The sequence below is a fragment of the Coffea arabica genome, chromosome 2e, assembly GCF_036785885.1.
Source record: "Coffea arabica cultivar ET-39 chromosome 2e, Coffea Arabica ET-39 HiFi, whole genome shotgun sequence".
Classification (NCBI taxonomy): domain Eukaryota; kingdom Viridiplantae; phylum Streptophyta; class Magnoliopsida; order Gentianales; family Rubiaceae; genus Coffea; species Coffea arabica.
The window spans coordinates 652,049-675,232 of record NC_092313.1 but is presented as its reverse complement, the minus strand read 5'-3'; the positions used below and the strand labels follow the sequence as shown (position 1 = coordinate 675,232).

Here is a 23,184-nt window from a genome sequence, read left to right as displayed (position 1 = left end):
ATGAAAATTTCAAGAATTGTGTCATTTATCAACTCATTTTTTCCGGTAATGCAAAATTAGTTATTCTCTACATGCTTGCTTTTAGGTTTTATTCTTTTGTCTGATTGATTTTATCTTGTTTCTTAGTCAGGTTCAAAGAACACATGTGTTCCAGGAAGTCAGCTTGTTAGCATTAGCCGAAGAGAATAGCCACCTAAAACACGGCTACGCAACCAAGAGCAAAAGAAATGTTGAACTCAAATGACTTATTTAACCCTCAATTTGCCCTTAAATTACTTGTTGCATGCTTAAACTCAGTTTAAGTCTTAAGGATTCTACATTTTGGGCATAAAATAAGAGGTGCGCCGATTTAACTCTGCCTGCAAAACCCTAAAGTATCCTCAATTCGGGATTGGTAATAATTTAAAATTTTTATTATGAGCCTATGCTCTTTTTTATGTGCTTATGGCCAACTACGTTTCAAACGAACTGAATTAGTTTATAGGACATATATGTCCTATTACTTTTTTTTTATTTGTTCTATAATAATAATTGTCTATTTACGTGAAATTTTAATATTTTTACTTCAAAAATAAATGAAGACTCATATCAAAATACTTCAATTGTAATACTTGATTTATTTTATTGTATAGCTTTTTAAGTTAAAATTTTGTATTTACTAGCAATATAATATAATTTGCAAAAAATTTAAAAAACCAAAAACGTAAAATATAAATTACAAGAAGTCAAGCAATTATAATTTATTTTTAATCTATTTTCAATTTTGATAAGATTCAAAAAAAGTCTTGCACAATTGTTCAAAAGTCAAAGAATAAAGTATTTTAAAGCATTTATTTCCTTGTATAAAACAAAAATATTTTAAATATAAGGAAAATTTATTATTATGAAAAATCATATTCAAATATTAATTGAGCTTATAAATAACCCAAGATATCGTGATACAGTGTAAAAATTTATGAGGACAAATTTGATTTTCATTCTACTATTTAGGTATTCTAGGATGAAGGTGGAAAGGACTTTCCCCAAGGTTTTTTTTTTTTTTTGAGGAATGAAATTTCAGGAAAAAAAAATTGCAACAAACATTCCAAGGGAAAGAAGTTTCCCACGAACCATACCAAACGTTAGAATGAAATGAATAAGTTCCAAAGACCTTTTCTTTCCGAGCCATTCCTAGGGTTAGTAGACATGTAGCCGCGGGGATAAAATCTCGTGGAATGCAAGCAAGAACACAACGTTCGGTACAATTCCTGGGTAGCATTCAATTTTACTTTCTTAAGAATTTAAAAACTTTCCCATTTGGATTTGGTAACTACTTTTTTGCTTATATAATTCCACAGACTTGCGCTTTTCAGAAAAAGATTATTCTTACACTTTCTTTAGCAAAATGTTGGTAAAAATGCTAAAAAGTAGACCAAAATAAAAAGCATGCATGAAAACACGAGGGTACAAGAAGTTGGATCAAGAGAAGAAAAAGTAGTAATTCAGATCCATCTTTCTGTATAAAATTTCAGAAGGAAACAAATCCAGTTTTTCGTAAGCGGTCCTGCTTTCAGCCATAAGCAGTAAACGGCACACTGCACCTCACCGTACAAGAAGGCAGACGCCTAACCCAATGTTTCTCCTCAGTCTATATACAAGATCATCTTACACGGCCCTATTCAAGTTGCAGCAGAAAATTCCTTCTCGTAAGCTACAATAATGCCTCTACTCAGAGTTGCACTCTTTGCTATAAAGTATACTTTGGTTTTAATCACTTACAGCATATGCCTCTACTCTGCCATGGAAGGTTCTCTAGCTGGTTCAACTGTCAGCGGCTCCAATTTCTCTGCTTTACCATTCCCCTTAGGAATAATCAGTCCATATCCTCCAGCTTTTCTTTTGTACACAATGTTAATCTCGCCTGCAACAAGGGATACAACAATCAGAAACAAGAGGAACATCATAATGCTAAGATTTTAAAATAAAACATATATAAAATGTATAGAACCTATATTCTTTACCAGTTTCCTCATTCCGAAAACCATAGAAGTCATGATCCACATTTTCCAGCTGCTCAATCGCTTCACTTACAGTCAAAGGTGGCATGTCAAAGTATTTTGTACGAACAATCTGCAACCGGTACAAGGCATGAGACTCTCTGAGAAAACGCAAGAAGCTACACTTTACATGGCACGTCATCCATGATGTCAGATTTTTAGTTGGTACCAAGATGAATGAGGTACCAACTCAAAGCGCACGATACTACTGATGAAAACATATTTCTATGTTCTCTGAATTTGACACCTACTCGTATCGTGTCTGCAACGGATGAGTCACAAATGCATGCAAACTAGTAAACAAGACAGTTATCTAATTACGACCAAACAAAAAATCAATAGCACAGTCCTTCCAGTTTATACAGAGAGGCTGTCATGATATGTTACATTTGTCGCACAGCACAGCATCCTAATCTAGTGCACTCAGTTGACAACATGTTGATAAAAAAATAATAATAACAAAACTGTTTCACATGCAACAGAAGTCACTGCAATGGGGTTTGCCATAAAATAGATTTGAAGATCAGTTTATGTCCTCCCACAATTTAGTTGGACAAACGAATTTGCTGGATTCTTCAACTACTGGAAATATCTATCAATGCTGCAAAATCGTTAACTATCATCCAGCAACAGATGTAAAGCACCAACCAAAGATCTTTTTCAAGTGAATTAGCTAAAAACCAAACACATGTGAACCAAAAAAGAATAAACAGAATCCCTCCTGATCGATCATGTCGGGAATAATGAGAAATGCTTGAAGATAAAAAGCTGCTTTACTGGATCAGATAGGTGCAGGCAGAGGTAAAGACACATCAACGCTCTCTTGACTAGATGAGTCACCCAACCAAGATTCAGAAAGTACATGAATACTTGATTAGTTAGCTCACTAATACTAGTCAATCCATCGTGGAATGTAATGCAGCATATTGTTTTTGTTACTTGAGTTTGCTCTTATCTAAGTGGCAAAGATAATTGCTAGCATTGAAACTATGATGAATACCCTGCGGGATGTCAGCGGTTCGAGTCCGCTTATCTCCAACTCGTGAACTTAGAAAATACAAAGCTATATGATAGCACCCAATTCCGATTCGGCGGTTCGATCATCTATCATTCATGGATTTAATAAGATCCATCCATTTAGCAGCACCTCAGGATGGCATAGCCTTAAAATAAAAGTGAAAAAAAAATGATAACGCTGTAGAATATAGGCATCATTAGCTATAACTGTTTCTATCTCTTTCTGTCTCTGAAAGAAAGAACAGAAAATATCAAAGAGACAGACTTGCCTTACCTTTCATTAGCTAAGGCAGATTTGGTGTGCTCCACCACTAAACCTACTACTTGTGGACGGAACTGGAATCCCAACATACTTGGCCATTATTATGCTCATAAACTAGATAAAACATTTCTAACTGGAGTAGTGTTTTGCTTTACCAGCGATGATTAAATTTGTAAAGCACGTATTGGAATCACCAAAAACAGAAACAAGCGGTTAAGTAAAATCATAGTATGAAACAAGCATGAATACTCAGGGTAAAGACAACGACGATATAAACGAGAGAGGAGAACCTCATTGGCAATGTCCTCATCTTTATCTTGTGCCTCGGAAACCGTCTCTAAGCCCTCTTCAACTGCTGCTGCTGGTAGTGCACCGCCAACATCTCGGAATTTGAGTCTGTCAAAACCCTTCATGTGACGACCGTGATCTGAATCTTTCTCTTTGATCTTCCTCAATTTCCTCTGGATGATGGATGCCACCAAATCTATGCTTCCATACACTGTCTCTGCATCTTCCTCTGCCCGAACGACACCATGCTTCTTAGTAAACAAGGTTACCTGACAACGTAATCTCAACTTTAAGTAAAGCAAACACAGAAATTCCTGGGATCAAGAAACTTGTTGAAAATTTGCCCATGAGCTGCAGCATACCTCACATCTTCGGATTCTGGGGCCTTTTCCAAATTCTCCACCTCGGACAGACAACCTGACATCCACCTCCCTCACCAGATGGCTGTGCTTTTGCACAGCCTTGCCCAACTTCTCTTCCACATGACTCTTCACTGCTGGAGCTAACTGTAAAAGTACGCAGCGTCTAAATAACTTTGTACATACGAAAGGAAAGAAAGCGTATAATTGCTGCGTGCACAATAGTATCAGTACTGAATACATTGCAATTACAGAAAATGTATCTTGAATGTTTATCACGTAAATAGGGAGAAAAAATTATCAATGTTCGACTGCAAATGCCAGTGAGATTCACATCTCCCCCTTGGGACCAAAAGGGGCAAAGACAAAAGAAAATATTAAAGTTGGGTGGGAACGCAATTGGATTAAAAAGATAAAAGAGGTGATTTTTACCAAAGAAAAGAGATTCAAAAGAGGGGGTTGGATACCTCAAGGTTTTTGCCCTGAATGATTAGTTTGACAGAGGAGAGAGGGCCATCCCAAGACATCCGGATGGGGAAGGATGTGGGAGGAGGGGGAATCTTGAAAGCGATAGTGTCAAGGGTCCTGAACCTTGAGCTTAAGAAGCTGTAACAGGTGCTGGAAGACAATGACCAAAGAAGTGGAGGCATAGAGGAAGAGCTGGTGGTAAGCGAGGCAGTAGGAGTAATAGTACCGCGGGAGACGTGGGGAGAGCGGAAAGGCGATTGTAAAGTTGGGGAAACCGCTGCCATTTCTGCAGATTCTTCAAGATTACTCGATCAAACACAAACAAACAAAAGGCAAGGCTCTTAAGAAGAAGAATCTAATCTTTTTTTTTCCTTTTTAATACAATTCTGGGTGCCACTTGCTAACAAAATACTACTCGTTAAAAGAAAAAAATGCTGCAATATGTCCTGGGTTTTTCTTTTTGGAGGAGGAGGAGGAGGAGGAGGGGATGAGGAAAAACGGCGACAGGCGAGTAGCCCCCTGCAGGAGTAGTATTTAGTAATAGTACACTACTAGCAGTGAGTGAGCAGAATTGTGCTAGGAAAGAAAGAGGGAGAGAGTCCGCTTGGGTAAGGTTCAAGATTTTGCCATTTTTATTTTGAAAAAATTTTGGAGCGGTTCAGTGTTCGCACACAGAGACACTGCTGATAATATTTATTGGAGTGTTTGTTGAAGAGGAGGCGGACGTGGTTTGGGCAGGGGATGGGGTGGGTCATGGAACAAGGACACGTGACAGCAAGGACTAACATCCGATCCAATATGGTCCCCACCCCTTCTCCTCTCTGCCCATCACTCTCACTTTGTATCCAAGTTTCAATGGATAAGTTTTGAGTTTCCGTCCCCCTCCACCACCATTCCCAAAATTGGGGTTTTATCTTCAATGTCAAACAGTGAAGTCAGTCAAACCCACAGTGGTCGGCCCAAACCAGCCACTCTTTATTTCTTCCTCCTTTCGTTTTCTCCAATCCAGGAGTTGAGGCCCATTTTTAAGCGAAGGACAATACTCAGTAGGATCCAAGAAAGATGCCGATTTAATTTAAGTTTTGAGAATGTCTATGCGGTATCTGGGCACCACACTTTACAGGAGGAGTGACTAAGTTCAATTTTAACTTTTGAGAAGGAAAACTACACTTACAAAAGTTACTTGAATCTCATGGCAGTCCTTCCAAAACAAAAACAAAAAAAAAAATCTCATGGCAGATTAAAAATAAAAGAAAAAAGAAGCTATCTTTTAGATTTACGTTCGTCAAAAAATTGGTAAGGAGTCCATTGCGTGTATTTATACTTCTCACCTTCCTCCACTAAGCGTGGCCCGCATCAATCTCCACTTCCTTGCCCAAGCGAGTCTAAATTGACTTTTATGTAAATTTTCTAGAAAATTGGAGTTTAGTCCTGTAAGATATTTCTTCACTCAACTTCTGATTCCACGGTCAAATTCAACCTAGTTACATTTTCCAATGTTTTATTTGCTAACGCTGTGTCCGATCAAATAACGTTTTAAGACTTAATTTGACCCAATGAGAGAAATGTATGCTTTTTTTCTACCTTTTTTTTTTGAGTTATAAGTTGGGGAAAAAAAACCGAAGGAATGAATCTTTTTTGTTAAAAAAAGATTATTTCAAAGTAAAATGGAGATATGGAGTTCTTATTATCAATGTGGAGAAAAATGGAGGAGAAATCAAGAATAGGCTCGTGTGCTTTTCCAAAATTGTCACTACGATATATACATTCACGCGACATGAAATAACTAAATGGCATGCAATGCGGATACACAAATTGGCTTAGTTAATAAAGACAGGTCACGTTCTCATAAAAAAGGTCACATGTGGATGTCTACATATAAAAACCCTATAAGCGACGTATAATCTTGAGACATGTTTTGACTCGTGATACTGATTAGAGCTATATTCATCTAAACTTTTTTTGTGAAAATAAAAAAATAAAATTACTAAATGGCATGCAACAATTTAAAGAGTTTAAAAACCCATGTGATATATTCTACACCCTTAAGTCTATGAAATAGGGGGCACGGCAATGAGCGACGCATCCATCCTCCTTCGTTCACAATTGTGTGTGGGGGCCGCAGCAGAATGATTTTTTTTGTTAAATTTATCTGTTATAAGTTTTTAAATAATTTTAGTTACAGTAATTTTTAAAAATTTTTAAATTATACGCTTCAAAATATTAAAAAAATTACATACTTTAAAATTTTTTTTATAATTTTTACAATAAAATTTAAGATAAACACCTAAAAAAAATTCAGTTGTCAAACGGCCAGGCCATAGTTGTTTTAAAATATTCAGCAAAGTTGATTCATTGCGATCACTAGTCATTGGTGACTCGACTAGTATGGTACAGTAGTAGTATTTATTTTTTAGTGGATAAAGAAAGAGGCAAGCAAGGATGAGATCGCGTAAACAATCCTAGCCGGAGAGAAATTAACGATTGGGCCCACCGTTAGATGGCCAATAGCAGCAAGGAAACCTCTGAGATATTTTTCTATTTTTGTGCCTGAGGGCGTTTGAGAGCCTCCCAATAGGAAAAAAGGAGAAGGAAAGATATTTGTTGATAAGTACAGGACCTATTAGCGGTGGGGGAGGAGGCTGAGGAGGAGGGCGTTTCACTAAAAGTCGGCCATCCAACAAACCAAACCAAACCAAACCAGCACCACTAATTCGGAATCAAAAAGAGGACCTTTATTTATTTATTTATATTTTTGGTTGATGATTTGGGCTTATTAGCGTGCGATTCCGATTTGCAGAGTTGCACCCAATAGGGAAGCGTTTTTTAATATGGCTCAAGCACTGGCCACTAGGTTGGGGACGCGTAATTTGGTTTCTGCAGTGGAAAGAGAGATAGCGTTTGACACCTTCGCAGCCACAAAACAAAAAAGATCCCAAATGGCGTCTCCACTTGGCAACATTCCGTCCATGAGACTTCTGAGCGTCCAGATCCCCTAACGCTCCAAAATATCTTCTTCCTGGGACCCATTCCCTCCCGCGCATTACCTTAACAACTCTCTTCCCACACAAATATCTCGAGATATTAATCTGTATGATGGCAGGCTGGGTACAGTTAATTAGCTACTGCGGGCGTCTCATATCATCCGCCCTAATTGTACTCCCGTCCCTGACTTCCAGTAAAACTACGTACATCCACCCTCACACTTTTGCTTTAATACAAATATTAATTATTATTTACGACTTTTCTAATTAGTTTCTCAAACCTTTATATTTTCCGTTCTTTACTGCATTTGTAATGTTCTCTTCATTTGGTAAATAGGATGCATAAGAGTAAATAAAATCCCTACCTAATAATTGGTTTAATACAACATTCTTTTTTTTTTACCTATTAATGTATCTAGCTTTAAAATAGGTTTTTAACTCTTACAAATCAAAACGTCTACCACTCAAACAAACAACATTCCTTTTTTTTTTTGGCCCAATTAAATTTATGTTTGCTTTTATGTATAGAAATCCTCAGCAAAGAATTCATTCCACAGTGACTTGTTGTGTTGTTATATAAAGAAATTCATGTGGTAAAGAAACAAGGCATGTTTGGATATAAATTATTTTTTTAAAATATGTATTAGTTTGTCTGAACCATAGATATGTTTTTCAATCACTTTTTAATAATAATTTATTATATTTTTATCTGATATACACATCACATCTCAAAAAATATTATAATAATTATTCTAAGGGTGTGTTTGGTTCCTACAGAATTGGAGGCTTAGAATTAGAATTGGAGCATCAATTCCAAATCTTCGGTTTGGATGCTATCTATGTGAGAGAATTAGAATTCAATTTGAATTCTATGAGCCATCAATTCCACAAATTCAATTCTTTGGTAAGACCTAAGAATTACAATTCCAATTCCATAATTTCACCTCCTATTCGGGTTAGTACGCGGATCCTAATGGGTAAAAAATTAAAATCGGGTCAGCTTGTAAGCAGCCCTCTCTCGCGATCTAATTAGTCACTTTTCCCCAACCACAAGTGCTTTTGCTCTGCGTCCTCCCCTTCACCTCCACCCTAACATTTTGCCTCTTCCACCACCGTTTCCGGCATCGTTCTGCCACGCATTTACCCATCACCTCAGAAATCGCAAGACTGCTCCGAGTGCTCTCTACTTACCCGTGCCTAATTTTCTCGAACTGGGTTATCAGTCCGGAAGGTAACAACTAAAAGCTCTCCTTTGCCTTTGATTTTTAACTTTGCAGCATTGAATATTGAATTCTGAATTTCTTTGACTGGCAAAATCTTTGTACAAGAGAGTGATTTGATGTGTTTCTTCAAGAGGGTTTGGTTAATTAATAGGGAATTGGACATCTTAGGGATTTTCAGGGGCAACAGGGAGAGTGAAGTAAGAGGAGTGGATATGTCAGCTTTAAGGATTTGGTTGGGATTTTCAACATTATTCAGCCTAATATATATTGTTATTGCATTTGCACTAGCTCTTAAAGACGGTATGATTTTGTTCCTTTCTTGGAGTTCTTATTGTGTTGTGAGCTGTTCATTGAAACTACTGTCCTTTCAGTTTCCTTTAGATCAAATTGATGTGCTTTTAAACTGCTAATCTGATTTTAAGTTTTTCATTCATCCAGTTCATGTTCTTTTCCACTTTTTGAAATGCACTGACCTTGTTTGTGGGGTTGAATTTTATAATGATACTTGAGAATGAGGTATTATTTCCATGTATTGGGATATGTTAAAATGTAGTTTGCCGGATCAAATTTGTATTGGGGTACATGAGTTGTAATTAATATCATATATTGATTCATATTACAATTATTTGCGTTCTCAATGGTTTTTTTTTTTAAGATCTGTCAGATTGTTTAGAACACTTTAACAAGTATTAGTTTTCTCATAGACTTGTACATAAACACAGAGAATACAGATTACACCCTTTTTTCTTTTGTTTTATTGTTAGGAGTACTATTTTTTTTACTCCGTTGCCAAAAAGATAAACAAACATAAAGTTCCAACTCCCCTACCCACAGAAAAGAAGAAAAAGTCACCCCATAATTCCACTCACATGGTTATAGCTAACGGCTTCAGATCATCTTTTATCTATTGACATTTGGGTTTTACTTGGTTCTAGTTTGCATGTAGCTATTTGGTGTAGTTACTAGGTATCCTAACAGAATTTAAGTACATTGACTTCTGATCTTTGAAATAACTTGCCATATCTGTTGGCACTGAACGAATTTTTCTTCATTTAACATATGTATGAATTTTTCAGGTGCATATTTGCCTTTCATTTTTAGTTCTATAATGCAGTAGCTATTAAATATGTTCTTAAGAACATGACATTGTGATGTTTTTCTGGTGCATATCTGCCTCAGATATGGCATCTGAAGCAACATCTCAGTCAAAAGGGAAAGGCAAAGGGTATTTCACTTGGACTCCTGAAATGGATCGTGTAATGGGCACTTGTTTTATTGACCAAATGAACCAAGGAAACAAATTGGATGGTAAATGTGCATGGAAAACAGTAGCCTACACTGCAGTAATGAATGCTTTATTCGATAAACTCAATATATCTGTGACAAAGGCTAATATTTTATCTCGTTTCAAGACATGGGAGAAACACTATGACATCTTATACCCACTGCTCCAGTCCTGTAACTCTGGGTCTACGATAATATGGGACTACTCTAGAGGTAGAATTGATGTTCGTGATGAGGATGTATGGAATGCTCGAGTAAGTGAGAATCCAAAAATTCTTCCTTACAGAAAAAAAATTGTGGTTGAAAATTGGGAGGACATCTGTACACTGTTTTCACAAGATCGTGCAAATGGAGAGGGTGCCCAAACTGTTTTTGAGGCTAATGCTGAAGCTGAAGTTGAAGAGTCTGCTAATGTAGAGGAATCATTTGAGACTGATTCACGATCTTTAGAAGATGAAGTTATGAATGCACTGCTAGCTCGACAACGGTCAAAATCAAAAGCTTCATCTTCAACAAATGATCGTGGCACAAAGAGAAAACTAACTAGCTCTCAAGTACTTTACAAAGTGTTGGGACGAATGGCAGATTCACTGGATAAGTACTTAAATTCAGAATGCTCAAAAGTTACAACTAAAATGGTGGAAGACGAGTTATCTAAAATTGAATTGGATAGATTTCAATTTTTGAAGGGTATTGATTTACTTATGAATGACAGGACAAAGTATGACACTTTTTCTGGTCTCCAAGATGACTTAAAAAAGGATTGGCTATTGATGCACATTGGTAATTGATTTTTTTTTTTGGTAATCTCCAGTTGAAGTTGTTTTTGTAGAAAAAGTTGAGCTGATTGCTGGAAGCCCAAGTAGAGCAAGTAGAAGTTGTTACTACTCCATTGTGTATCCATGACTTTTTAAATTCTGATGAGTTCTTTGTTTTTTATGTAATGGATCAAAACAAGATTATAGAAAGATTCTAGGGAGTATTTCAGCAATTTTCTATCTGTTTTTTAGATGATAAGAATGGAACATTGGATCTTTTGTCTGATGAACTAGCATTTTAGATATTGAGATTAACATAGCTGCCTGTGTTGATGGCTTGATGCCCTGACTTGTCCTTTAGCTGCATGAACCTTTGCATTCTTTCTCAAATAGTATGTTTGTAAAACAATTGACAAGGTGGATGTTTGAACTTTGAATGAGTATATGTGGATGTGGCGTGCCTCTAAGTGCTGCACTGCCCTACATGAAGAGGAGGTGTAGTGCACTGCAGGACTGCAGAAATAGCAGCAGTAGTAAGTATGCATATGAGTACCAACACGTATTAAAAGGGTGATAAAATAAGCTTTGCAGTGCTTCGTCTTTTTCATGCAGTCAATGGCTCCTTTACTAGCCATTGGATCCTTATTTTTTTGAATTACTGCTGCAGTCTGCAATAAAAAAAATGGTGTCCAGTATAACTCAGGCATGTTGGATTTTTTTGTTTTTTTTGGTCCTTCCACCTTTCTCCACACCTTTTTCCACCATCAACTGTTAGATTCAGAATTCGAATAGTAAATTGAATTTATTTGTTGAGAATGTTAATTAAATTGTTTTACAAACGTACTATTTGAGTTAATTAGTGACTAATTCACTGTCCAGTATTCTACCATGTTTTAAGAAATATGCTAGTGTCATTGGGGGTTTACTTTTAAGGAGGTGAGGTCCAGTTTTGGTTGGATGCCAATATCTATACCATACGTTGAACAAAAGAAGGCAGTCAGGTTGACACGTCTCGTTAATGCTGTGCTTAGCACAACCTAAGTCTGGAAATGTTCACCAAAGAAATTGACATAAGAGTGGGAAAAAATAAATTATTAATGGCACAAATTGGTTTTTACTTTTAAATCTTTAGTAAAAATTAGCTAAGTGTAAGATAAAAAGAAATTATTATATAAAAAAAGAAAAAAAGAAAAATTTTATGTAAGCAAATGTTTCATGAAAACAATTCTAATTCGTAATGAATTCTTCTCTCATGCAAACAAAGGATTTGGAATTCCAAATAAATTCTGTATTAATTCTATGCATTTTCCAAACGAAAGAATTGGAATGACTTGGAATTCCAATTCATAGAATTCCAATTCTATAGAATTTCAATTCTAATTCAATTCTAATTCTGTAGAACCAAACGTACCCTAAATAAAATTTGAAATGACTCTATCAAGGCATGCTCACAATTACGTTAATAGTTTATTGTAGCTTTAGAAAATCTCGAGAGGTGTTTCTCTAATAGTGGAAAATCTTAGAGGAGCTGAGCCTAATTTTCGGTATTGAGGTAGTCGTCCTATTGGTCAGACCTCGCTGCTGTCCCATTGGCTGATGGACGTTTAAAAAATGAGCGCCACCAAGCGAATGAAAGGCAGAGGGAGTGGGGGGACGGAAATAAGTCTTTCATCCCTTTTTTTTTTTTTTTTTTTTTATACTTTTCTCTGATTTGAGAGGGTGGGGGGTGGGGTTGGGTTCGACGTGGCCAATTTGGGCCATACACATGGATGACTCTTCCGGATATTTTGTGTCCGCTTCCCATTTGCGCAGCAGTATCTCTAAATCCACTGGCTCTTTTTTTTATTATTTATATTTATTAGCAATAAAAAAAATTCATACGTGCACAGGAGGAGGAGTAATGTGAGCCATCAGATTTGAGGCGGTTAAATGAGAGCGAAGGGCGACCACCGAACCGATAGATCATTACCATCGTTGGAGCTTTTTAGAGTTGTTTAAAATTTGACGAGATATTTTTTAGGAGGTTTCCTTCAAAATGTGAATGGTGCTCTATCTACCATAGTACAGTACTAGCACCTGTTCCAACATCCAACTATTTTTCGTTCCAAAACGTTGAACGGAATTTTTATTTTTATTAAATATTTTTCAAACCATCACCACTGAAGTTGGGTTTTTCATGCTCATTGGTTATTGCTCCTCTACTCACAAGTCTCTCTGCGTCCCATTGGCCTCCTCAAACATTCTACTAGTATTTATTATATGTTTCAATAAAAACCTGTTCATTGGGGTGAATAATCTGACAGAGTAAAGACTTTTTCTTTCAACAAAATTTAGTGCTAATACATCTTGTAAGCACTGGATTGGATGGGTGAAGTGGTGGTGAGCAGTGATGATGGGGGTGGAGCAATGGAATTGCAAGTGAAGGAAACAGAGGGTGCTGCTGCACAAATCGGCAAGGGAAGGACAAACGACAATATTGACGGTTCAGCATCGTCGGCTGCAGCGACACCTGCTTCTTCCATTGTGAGGTGGGAAAGCTTTCTCCCCAAAATGGTGCTCAGAGTCTTGCTGGTTGAGGCTGATGATTCCACTCGACAGATTATTGCTGCTCTTCTCAGGAAATGCAATTACAGAGGTAGCTTGCTGCCTTCCGGGTGCCTAATTTTATGTTTTTGGGTCTTATTAAGATGATGCCTTTTTTTTTTTGGGGGGGGGGGGGGGGGTGGGGTTTGCGGGATAGAGTATTTCTTTTTTCTTGCTTCCTCTATTTTTCTGCTTCTACTGCTTGATCGGTACTACTAGAGAGTATGGATGTTTCTTTCTGACAAAACATCTGGCCCACAACTGTTGGAGCTCGTATTATATGATCATAAAGTCCTCGAGCTTGTGAAAACGGTAGTTACTTCAGGCTTTGCATTGAATATTTTGGTAATCTGATTGTCAGGGAAGCTTTTGCTGTTTATGCAAGATTTGAGTTTCAGTTTCGATTTTGGTTGCTCAACCTAGGATAACAATAGACCATCAGATGCAAATTTAGGATCTTATCGGCTATGCCAGTGGGCTTTCAAGCTGCAGCTTTTGATCTTTGTGCTGCCTAATTTTTAGAAATCAAAAGAGATGTCGCCTCTTCCAATCTATGCAAATTTTCTTCTCTTCAGTCATGAGAAAATTAATACTAACTGGTATCTATGTGTAATGGGCAAGCCTTTCTTCTTGTTAGCACTTACTTATCCTTTTTCCTTCACTTACAAATAATGAAGGTACGGTTGGAAAGAGATCCTTTGCAAATAGTGAACTAAATGTTTCACAAGTGCAGTCAAAATGACAGATCAAATACTCAACTAAATGTTTCAAGGACAGATCACAAGTGCAGTCAAAATGACAAGCGTCGTGTATTTTGAGCTTCCTAAAGTGTGCTTTATCTGCGGAAGTTCATGATGTGGAAGAACATGATTTGCATGTTTATTATAACTCTAGATATCATCGTGTGGCAGGTTTTTTACAGTTCGATGACCTCATTTTGTATAAATTTTGGCATCCTCAGCTGTCAACATGTCCACTCACTGACAATCTGATCATTTGAAACAAATTCCTCTCTACCTCATAGAAATGTCTATTGAAATATTAGTAACTTTTTCGTTCTATTTGCCTGATCAGTTGCTGCAGTTCCTGATGGCCTGAAAGCATGGGAGGTACTGAAGGGAAGACCGCATGACATAGATCTCATATTGACCGAGGTTGAGTTGCCATCAATCTCAGGATTTGCTCTCCTCACATTAATCATGGAGCATGAGATTTGCAAAAACATACCAGTTATAAGTATGAATAATTTTTGTTTCTCTGCTATTTTCTTGATCTCTGCGCCAGTTTCCTGGGCATCTCATTTTGAACGGTGATTTAATGTTCAATTCCCTTTCTGAAGTGATGTCTTCACAGGATTCAGTTAGTACTGTGTACAAATGCATGTTGAGAGGCGCTGCCGACTTTCTTGTCAAACCTGTTAGGAAAAATGAGCTGAGAAATTTGTGGCAGCATGTCTGGAGGAGACAAGCTGTAAGCATATTCATTGCTCCTCTGCAGGACTTCACCTCTTAATTAGTTCATTTTTTTGACTCACGATTAACAATCTTGTAGAATCCTAACTTGATTCGATGTGTCCTATCAGGCAAGCAGTGCTGGACAGGGGCCACCAGACGAGAGTGTTGCACAACAGAAGGTTGAGGCCACAGCTGAAAATAACGCTGTCAGTAATTATTCAAGTGATTACATGGCCTGCATCCAGAAAAACCGAGAATGCTTTGAGAAAGGAAGTGATGCCCAGGTAAATATTTGTCAAAATTCTTTACAATGCAGGGTGCGAGTTATTAATGCTTGTGCGTTCAAAACGTCACCTTAATTAGACGGGCTACGTTCTCTTGCTCAGAAAATTGTTATGGATGACAAATATTTTATGCTGCTTCATGGACTTTAGCATCAGTACACTTTAAATAAGTCAATTAATATCAGGTGAATGTCAATATGTTGTCCATAATCCCTAAAACCAAAGATGATAATTGTTGTAGCAATCAAACTTAGCACCTAAGTGATGTTCCACACTAAGTTTCCCCATTTTTGTGGTTATGCAGAGCTCTTGTACAAAACCAGAGCAGGATACAGAAGGAGCAGAAATGGAATGCATGCAGGGACTCTCACATCCGCAATGGAGCAAGCAAAGTAATTTGGACATAGAGCAACAAGAAGGATGTGACAATGCGAGTAAGAGTGTGCAAGCATCTGATAATGGGACTGAGGGTAATTTCTTTTCTTCTTCTTATTGCCGTTACTTCTAATCTTTTTAAAGACAATTTCTCTTTTTAGCAGGAAAGTATTTAGATTCACAGTTGCGTTATGTAAATACAGGATCACAAGAAGCCAGTGGCAAAGATGGAGGGAAAATGGCTCGGGGAGAAGATCTTAATTCAGGTGTCCATTGGGAACGCTATCATGTGACTTATCATGGTCGTGATAACGTCAAGGATTCTGCTAGAGAAGCAATTGACTTAATTGGAGCTTTTGATAACTACCTTAAATGCACTGACGGAAGTATTGGTTCAAATGCTGGTACAAACAAGTTTGATTTGTTGCCACAATTGGATCTTTCCTTGAGAAGATCTCTTCCAAGTGTCTCTGTAAATCAAATTGCAGATGAAAGACATAGATTAAACCACTCAGATGCATCAGCCTTTTCAAGGTTAGTTTCCATTTGCGGTGTCTCCTATTCTTTGTACTTCTTATTAATTGTTAGGCATGTTTTGCTTTATGCATTATTAGTCCTAGCAGTCCGTAACATAAAAGAGGCGGCGATAAGATTGAAAGCTAGAAATTTGCAATACCATGGTACATTGTCAGCTCAGTAAACGTTTCAAGATATTAGAGAGCACTGGACTATATCGTTTTGTATCACAGTGGTCATCTGATAACTGTTCCTATCTGCTGAATTTCTCAATCCAATTTGACTGAAGGAACCACCAGTGTCAGGAACCCCAGAACTGTAGCGTAGGTGTTATACAAATGCATAAAAGAATTGGGCATCTTTCTTGAAAGGAATCTGATTTTAATTTTATTCCGTATGGGAATTCTTCCATGTTAGCCTCCCGAGCAAAAAGTTCCAGGAGTTAGGGTCCTGTGATGTTTAATGGTTCATCTTTTTCTTGTCTTCTAGAAAGTGTTTTCCATCTTTTTTCCAAGTTTGCGTTTTGTCATATGTATTCAAGCAATAAATGACGAAAGCTGGCGAAACTAAGTAGAAAGAATATCCAAATATGTGAACCAATAGGAATCACTCTAAGTTGGATTATTTTTTACTACAGGGAAAAATAAATAAATAAAACCCTTCAGTAATGAAGTCAAGTGTCATGCACTATTACTAAGCTATGTTCCAATGAAATCAAGTTGGGTAGACAGATAAAAGTCAGAAATTAGAATCCACGTCAAGAGGGCCAATCAACATTTTGGGGCTTCTAAACAAAGAGCTCGTCTTTTTTTTTTGGGGGGGGGGAGTCCGCTGAGGGAGGAATTTCCTTATTTAAATTTTTTGGGGTAAGAAACATTGAGGAGTTGCAAAATGAATTAGGAAAGCTCACGTCACACGTAGGAAGGGTTGGTTTTCTACATCACTTATCACTCTCTCCACTCCATGCTTCCAGGGTAGTTATACTCAACGAAAGGTACTGGTCAGCCTCTTCTTGATTCTCATTCCCTTCTCTTGTGCTGATGATGAGAATAATGCAATCTGAGTTAATCATATTACCTTGGGCGCGATGGAAACAAGTTTATCTATGAAATGTAAGCAAGTTCCAAAATCGGGAATAATTTGTCAAGAGGATGAGCAAAATTGAAAAGCTGTGACCAAAATTAGATCTTGAAGGATTTTTATTTTTTTCTTCCTGGGTATAAACTTTACAAACAATAGAAATCTCTCGAGTATTTTGATTTATGTCTTTCTCTGTTAATTGGCTCTCGAGATGTTAACCTTTGACCATGCAAACCTTGTTTGATCTGATTGATGGGAATATTGATATATGCAGGTATGTTAACAGGAACGTGCAGCCTCAACCCTCAACATCGCCTAGCACTTGCAATCAACAGAAAGAACAGAAAAGCAATTCTGATAAACAATTATCTAATCACATCATCGATTATAATTCTGACACTCATGGGCCAATGATAAATTCTCAAAAACACGTCGATTGGGCTATTGGTCAATCCGGAGAAAGTGATGCTAGATTTTCTTGCCCTCAACCTAGATCGTTACCTGCCCCAATTCCTGTAAGGGGTGTAAGGTTTGATAGGGTAAACAACTCCTATGGTTCGTTGATACCTCAAGCGTTTGGTACGCAATCAGGCCTGTCATCGGTGCAGCCTCCAGGTTCAGTTAGTCATCAAGAAGTTTCCTTTGGAGTGAATGCAATTTACCAGCTAAATCATCAACCAGGAAATCAGCAGCAGTTTTCTGGCCTTATGACTCAAAACACCAGTGATACTACGGATCAAAATGAGAACAATGAGGGGCATAAAGTGGAAGACCGAGGACATGTTTCTTCTGCCACTGATCAGAGTGCAAACAGCAGTTTCTGCAATGGTACAGTAAATCACCTGCACAGCCTGTGCTGTGGAAGCAATGAGAAGATAGATACAGTTCCTTTCAGGTCTGCGGCAGAATGCGGTAGTGAAGAAGCTTTCCGAGTTCAGGATGGAAATTCCATCAGATCAATACAAAGAGAAGCGGCGCTTACGAAATTTCGCTTGAAACGGAAGGAAAGATGCTTTGAGAAGAAGGTAGATATGTTATAACTTTTGCTACAATCATTTAAACTGAAAGCTTGATTGGTTGTGGGTATGAAGAATTAATAAAACAGTTTGAAAGTGGGGATCAGGACTTGAAATTCAAGAAAGCAGGGCAGTCTTCCGTTTTTTTTCCTGTATGATGGTTGTGTACAGTAGTCTGCCAAATGCATGTATAAGTTTCTCCAGTATCTGCTGTTTAGAGGGATCACAAGAATTGGCTTTTTAATGATTTTCTACAAGTCTGCAAATTCATACTTTGAGCTACTTTTTAAGAATAGTTTCTCTCTCTCTCTGTTTTTTTTTACTCCTCCACCTCTTTAATTTATCTCCTGAGCTTCTTACAGGTGCGATATGAAAGCAGGAAAAAACTTGCTGAGAAGCGTCCAAGGGTGAAAGGACAATTTGTTCGCCAAGTGCTCAATGAATTTCCACCTGAAAACCCATAAGTAGGTAAACCCATCTGAATGGAAGGTCAGATGAAATGGAGGAGGACCTCAAATTCAGAACCAGAGAAGAGGGCTAGGATCTATCAGTTCAGAGTTCAATTTACCTTTGTTGTCGAAGTTCAAATTATGTACAGGTGCCAGAAGTTAATCGATGACAAAGCGCAACATGTTCTTCCGGAGTCAACTCAATGTCAAGCTATTGTTGTAACATAGTAGTTCTTGGTATCCTTTCCTCCTGGCATGCTCTATATTTCGGAGGGGTTTGCCAACCTTTCTTTGTCCTCCTGTTTGTAGATGCTTTGTTTTTTGGAAGATAGCTAGTTGCTGGCACTTACAAATTCCTTGGCTAATGACTAGAATTTGATTAAGACTAGTTTGTTGTTATCCGGTTTTTAGCAGAATCATAATGTGCCAGTTCATATGTAGATAGCCTTGTCTAGTGGCTATGATGATTACTTGGTCACTGCAAATTATTGTTGCTGCTTGTTACCATGTTGAAATCGTGTCGTAGCATAGAGCGGGTTGCTAATATCTCTAAGAGATCGCTTGTTGGTTCTTCTTGATCTTAGAGAACTAGAAATTAACAATGGCTGTCACTGTCTCAAGATCCCTTTCCAGGTGAAATGAGTAGAAAAAGGTCCTCTATGAGTGTTGCGTCCCATTCAATTTTTGCTTTGGCCAATAGTGATGGGGAGGGCATAAAAAAAATCAGCACAACTCCATTGGCATTCAAACTTGGTATAAGATGTTGATTTAAGATGGAGGAGTGGGGATTAAACTCCTCCCTCCTCTTTTAATATAACATCAGTTGTTGAATCGCTGTCCATCGAAGTGGGGAGCTTGGAAGTTGGACGCGGATGTGGTAGTACTGCTAGTCCACTCCTGCCTAGATAAGAGTCTCTTGGCAACTTTAGTTGTGTTTGCTTTTATGTTGGCCATTTTTGTTTCGTTTTCACCTCTCAAACATGCAATGTGGTGGCGGTTGGAAGGGTCGTCCATTGAAAACCTGATTCTTCTTTTGCTTTATCAGCAAAAGGCCGGAAATCTTCATTACAAACTTTTTTTTTTTTTTAACTTTTAAATATATTTAAACTTTCTTTTTCTTGAAAAATAGATTTAAACTTTGTGGCCACCTCTGACTAAAGTGGACATGTGTTGGGCAGGGCCCATACGGCCCGACTTTTAATTTGGGGAAAGAACTAAAGAGATGGAGAATCACTTGAAATCACTGGCATAATAGACGGCCTGCAACCAGCCACGCCCAGCCCTGGATTGGACTCCTCATTGACTCATGGGCTCAATAACTGCAAAGACCACTTCGCTACTTTTCAACGCTTAAATCAAAGCTGAGCTTTGGCTCCCTAAACAAACAAACAAACAAAAAATAAGCGTGTGGGGGCGTAAAAGCGGTAAAGCCGTTTTCTTAACTTAAAAGCAACTCCTCTCGCATATTTTCCATGTCCTCTCTCTCTTTTCTCTCCATCTTTTGAAATCTTCGTCCCCACTGGCCACTGCTCAATCAATTTAAGGATGACTTGCGACATCGAGACCGATATCCTTTTTGCACTAGTCGAGTTCCCCTTTTCTTCTGTTTACGCCTCTTTTATTCTGGTTTTTTTTTTTAAATAAAAAAAAAGTTTACAAGGGACATTACCTATAATATCCTATACTAATGAAGGGAGAATCCATCTCAGCTATGTAAGCAATTACGGGGAAAGGTCCATTGAGTACACTGGCACGCCGTTCAAATTCTTTGGTAAAACATCAAAAAAGCTCATTGTAGTTTACCGAATATTTAATTTAACTCCCTCTGATTTGAAAATTTACGCTGTAGCTCCTTGAAAATTACATGAAAAACATCCAATCTAATGATTACACATAAAATATCAATATTATCCTTATATAAATGACTACATCATGAAAATTTTTCTTCATTCTTAGACTTGCAATCCGAAGAATCGAGAAAGATAGAGAGAGTGAAAGCAAACAAACAAAACCCTAAATTCAAAATTTCCCAAATTCTTTCACGAATTAGTGGAGAATTCCATCAAAATAGGATGTCAGTTGCAAGGAAAATTCATTCTCTTGTTGGTACTGGTATAATTACATAACTTGCACTATAACGTAGGTTTCCAAATCAAAGTGACTTTGATTGAACCAGGGGTGGATTTAAAGGGGGGGCACGGGCCCCCACTGGCCCCCTTAAATTCTTATAATACTTCTATAATTTTGACATAATTTTAAAGGTGCCCCCAGAATTTTTTTTAAAAAATTTGTGAAAGAATAGGTCACAAAATTTATATCATTCACTTTCCTCCTCTGGTCCCCATTTTCCCCCAACAAGGCCAAGTACCAATTATATCAGTTATTACTTTTGGTCCCCACTCCCCAAGTTCCCTTTACTCCTGTGGTCCCCCATTTCACTTCACAACCCACGGCTCCTCTTCTTCCACACCCAACTAACTACTCTTTCTTTTTATCACTTCATCCAATTATCATTAATCATTTATTTCATTTGTCCCCACTCCCCAATTTCCCTTTCCTCCTCTGGCTCTTGGTTGTCCCCACTCCCCAACATATGAGAGCCACTTTTTCTTCCACAACCGAAGCTTGTTACTCTTTCTCTTGATCACTTTGTTCGATTTAGAAATTGCATCAGAATCAATTGATCTTCTGGGACCTGGATCCGCTACTGATTTGCAACTCTTTTCACCAATTTTGGAAGACCATCAAAATCAGGTTCTAAACAATTACTTCTTATTATTATTATTTTAAATTTGTTTGCAAATATATTTCTAGAGCTTGAGACTATTACTGTTGTAGAGAAATTTGAAAATTGATTAGTTAATGTAATAACTAATAAATGGGTTATTTGATAAATATTTTAACTTGTGAAATGGTGATTTTATGGATTTATAATTTATTTTTTATTTTCCTTGATTAGTTTCTTATATGGAGATAATGTAATGATGAATAGAGGGCCATTTGACATATATTTTAACTTTTAAATTATTCTTGTATGGATCCTTTTGTCTAATTAACTTTATTAGGTTCATATGTTGTGATTAATGATTTGATATAGTAATGAATAAATAAGTCATTTAATAAATAACTTTAACTTGTAAAATAGTTCTTGGATAGATTTTATTGTACATTTAATATTTTAATTGGATTAGTATCTTATATATTGATTTTAATTTCTTTAGCTATGGAGAGATATTTCAAGAGGAAATCAATGGAAAAAGAGTCATCTAATAAAGAAGAAGCCAAGGATAACGAAAGTGCAAAAAATGACAATAAAAGAAGTTACTTGGGGAAGTTGAAAATGAGAAAGTTGTAAACCGTTATCAAAATATGAAAACTCGTCGTGAACAATTGTAAATAGTTTAGATTGTTTTTGAAATAAAATTATTATTCCATTAATAATTTTGAGTTTGTCTTTTTATGTTTTTCATGTAATATACATATCATTTGCACTTGTTGGTGAATTTTTTTTTTTTTTTTGCTTAAAAATTAGAAAAAGAGTGGATAAAAAATTTTAGTGTTAGTTTTGCCCCCACTAAGATTTTTTTTTGGCTCCGCCCCTGGATTGAACATTCGACAAATCGCAATAAAGTTTTTGGTATTTTACCCTAAATTTTTTAACTACACAGTACACATTTTGAAATCACTTGCTTTTTGGCTTTCATAAGTTAATTATGCAAGCAAGGGACAATTTCAGAAATCTCTTTAAAGTTTGTAACAATATTACTCTGCACCTTTAAATTTTGAAAAAATCACTTGCTTTTCTTATTTTTAATTTCTTTAATATTATCAACCCATTTCAAGATATATTATTGAAATACTCGTTAGTGAATAGAGAATATGCTTTCATTCTAATATTGCCCTTTTCTTATGAACCATTTTGATTTCATAATGAGTCTAGTTTTTTTTAATTTTTAAAAAATTGGCCAATTCAATTTTTTAATTAGAAATGATGAGCAATTAACAATGTTGGAAAACCTATTAACAACTTTTGTGTCATTAGTCTACACAATAAATATAATAAAAATTTTGAGATTCTAAATAATTTAGAAAATCAATAAAAGTTAATCCAAGAATTTTACAACAAGGAACACACTATTTTGAACCTTTAGAACACCTCAAACAAGTGTGTATATGTGTGTGTATATATACACACAGACACATATCCATAAGCATCTTTTGAATTAAAAAATAACTTTTGCTGTTGAGAAAACCTCAAATGAGTTTGTAAATATAATCATTTTGTCTTTTTTTTTTTAATTATTTTCAAGTCATAAATCTAAACAAAAAATTTTAAATTTTTTTAAAAATCTCCTCAAATTGACCGAAAACACTTCATAATAAAAGGAATAGTCTTTTTGGCTTGGAAACACTTTGAATACATTCTTAAAATCAATTTTTTGTACGTTAATATACCTATTGTTACATTGTGTCCATCACAGTTATACATTAATACAATTTGTCTTTATTTTCAATATTCTATTACATGCTTTTAATTTTAGAAAAAATTAAGACAACAAAGAGCACATTTGGAATGAAAACATCTTCTCTATATAAAAATGAGTTTTCAAATAATATATTTTAAAATGGATTGACAATGTTACAAAAAGTTAAAAATAAGAGAGGCAAGTCATTTTTTTTAAGTTAAGGGGTGCTAAGTTAAATTGACAACAAAAACCCCCCAAGGGATTTTTCTGAAATTATCCCAT

The 23,184-nt window shown here is 36.5% G+C and overlaps 3 protein-coding genes across 7 annotated transcripts; 2 read left to right on the top strand and 1 right to left on the bottom strand.

Moving 5' to 3' along the window:
- Positions 1-1,471: 1,471 nt before the first annotated feature.
- LOC113729857 (ribosome-binding factor PSRP1, chloroplastic-like) lies at positions 1,472-5,113 on the bottom strand. Of its 2 annotated transcripts, XM_027254151.2 has the most exons (6): positions 4,430-5,113; positions 3,966-4,109; positions 3,606-3,872; positions 2,001-2,109; positions 1,759-1,900; positions 1,472-1,654 (listed from the first exon to the last, which is right to left on the bottom strand). In XM_027254151.2, exons 1-5 carry the CDS (start codon positions 4,712-4,714, stop codon positions 1,770-1,772), a joined length of 936 nt encoding a protein of 311 aa, XP_027109952.1. In that variant the 5' UTR covers positions 4,715-5,113; the 3' UTR covers positions 1,472-1,654; positions 1,759-1,769. The 2 variants fall into 2 exon arrangements, with proteins under 2 accessions (XP_027109952.1, XP_027109951.1); XM_027254150.2 differs by having other exon boundaries at positions 1,472-1,900.
- A 3,192-nt stretch (positions 5,114-8,305) lies between these two features.
- Positions 8,306-11,020, top strand: LOC113733384 (uncharacterized). Of its 4 annotated transcripts, none has more exons than XR_011840011.1 (2): positions 8,306-8,645; positions 10,050-11,020. XR_011840011.1 is itself a non-coding variant. In XM_027259758.2 (2 exons), the coding sequence occupies exon 2, from the start codon at positions 9,819-9,821 to the stop codon at positions 10,710-10,712; it is 894 nt and encodes a 297-aa protein (XP_027115559.1). In that variant the 5' UTR covers positions 8,306-8,645; positions 9,817-9,818; the 3' UTR covers positions 10,713-11,020. The 4 variants fall into 4 exon arrangements, 2 of the variants coding, with proteins under 2 accessions (XP_027115559.1, XP_071934074.1); XR_011840012.1 differs by having other exon boundaries at positions 8,306-8,937; XM_027259758.2 differs by having other exon boundaries at positions 9,817-11,020.
- A 1,358-nt stretch (positions 11,021-12,378) lies between these two features.
- LOC113729856 (two-component response regulator-like APRR5) lies at positions 12,379-18,921 on the top strand. The gene is made up of 8 exons (XM_027254149.2): positions 12,379-13,314; positions 14,337-14,498; positions 14,602-14,732; positions 14,845-15,000; positions 15,305-15,470; positions 15,579-15,909; positions 17,246-17,996; positions 18,350-18,921. Exons 1-8 carry the CDS (start codon positions 13,044-13,046, stop codon positions 18,449-18,451), a joined length of 2,070 nt encoding a protein of 689 aa, XP_027109950.1. The 5' UTR covers positions 12,379-13,043; the 3' UTR covers positions 18,452-18,921.
- The last annotated feature ends 4,263 nt before the right edge of the window (positions 18,922-23,184 follow it).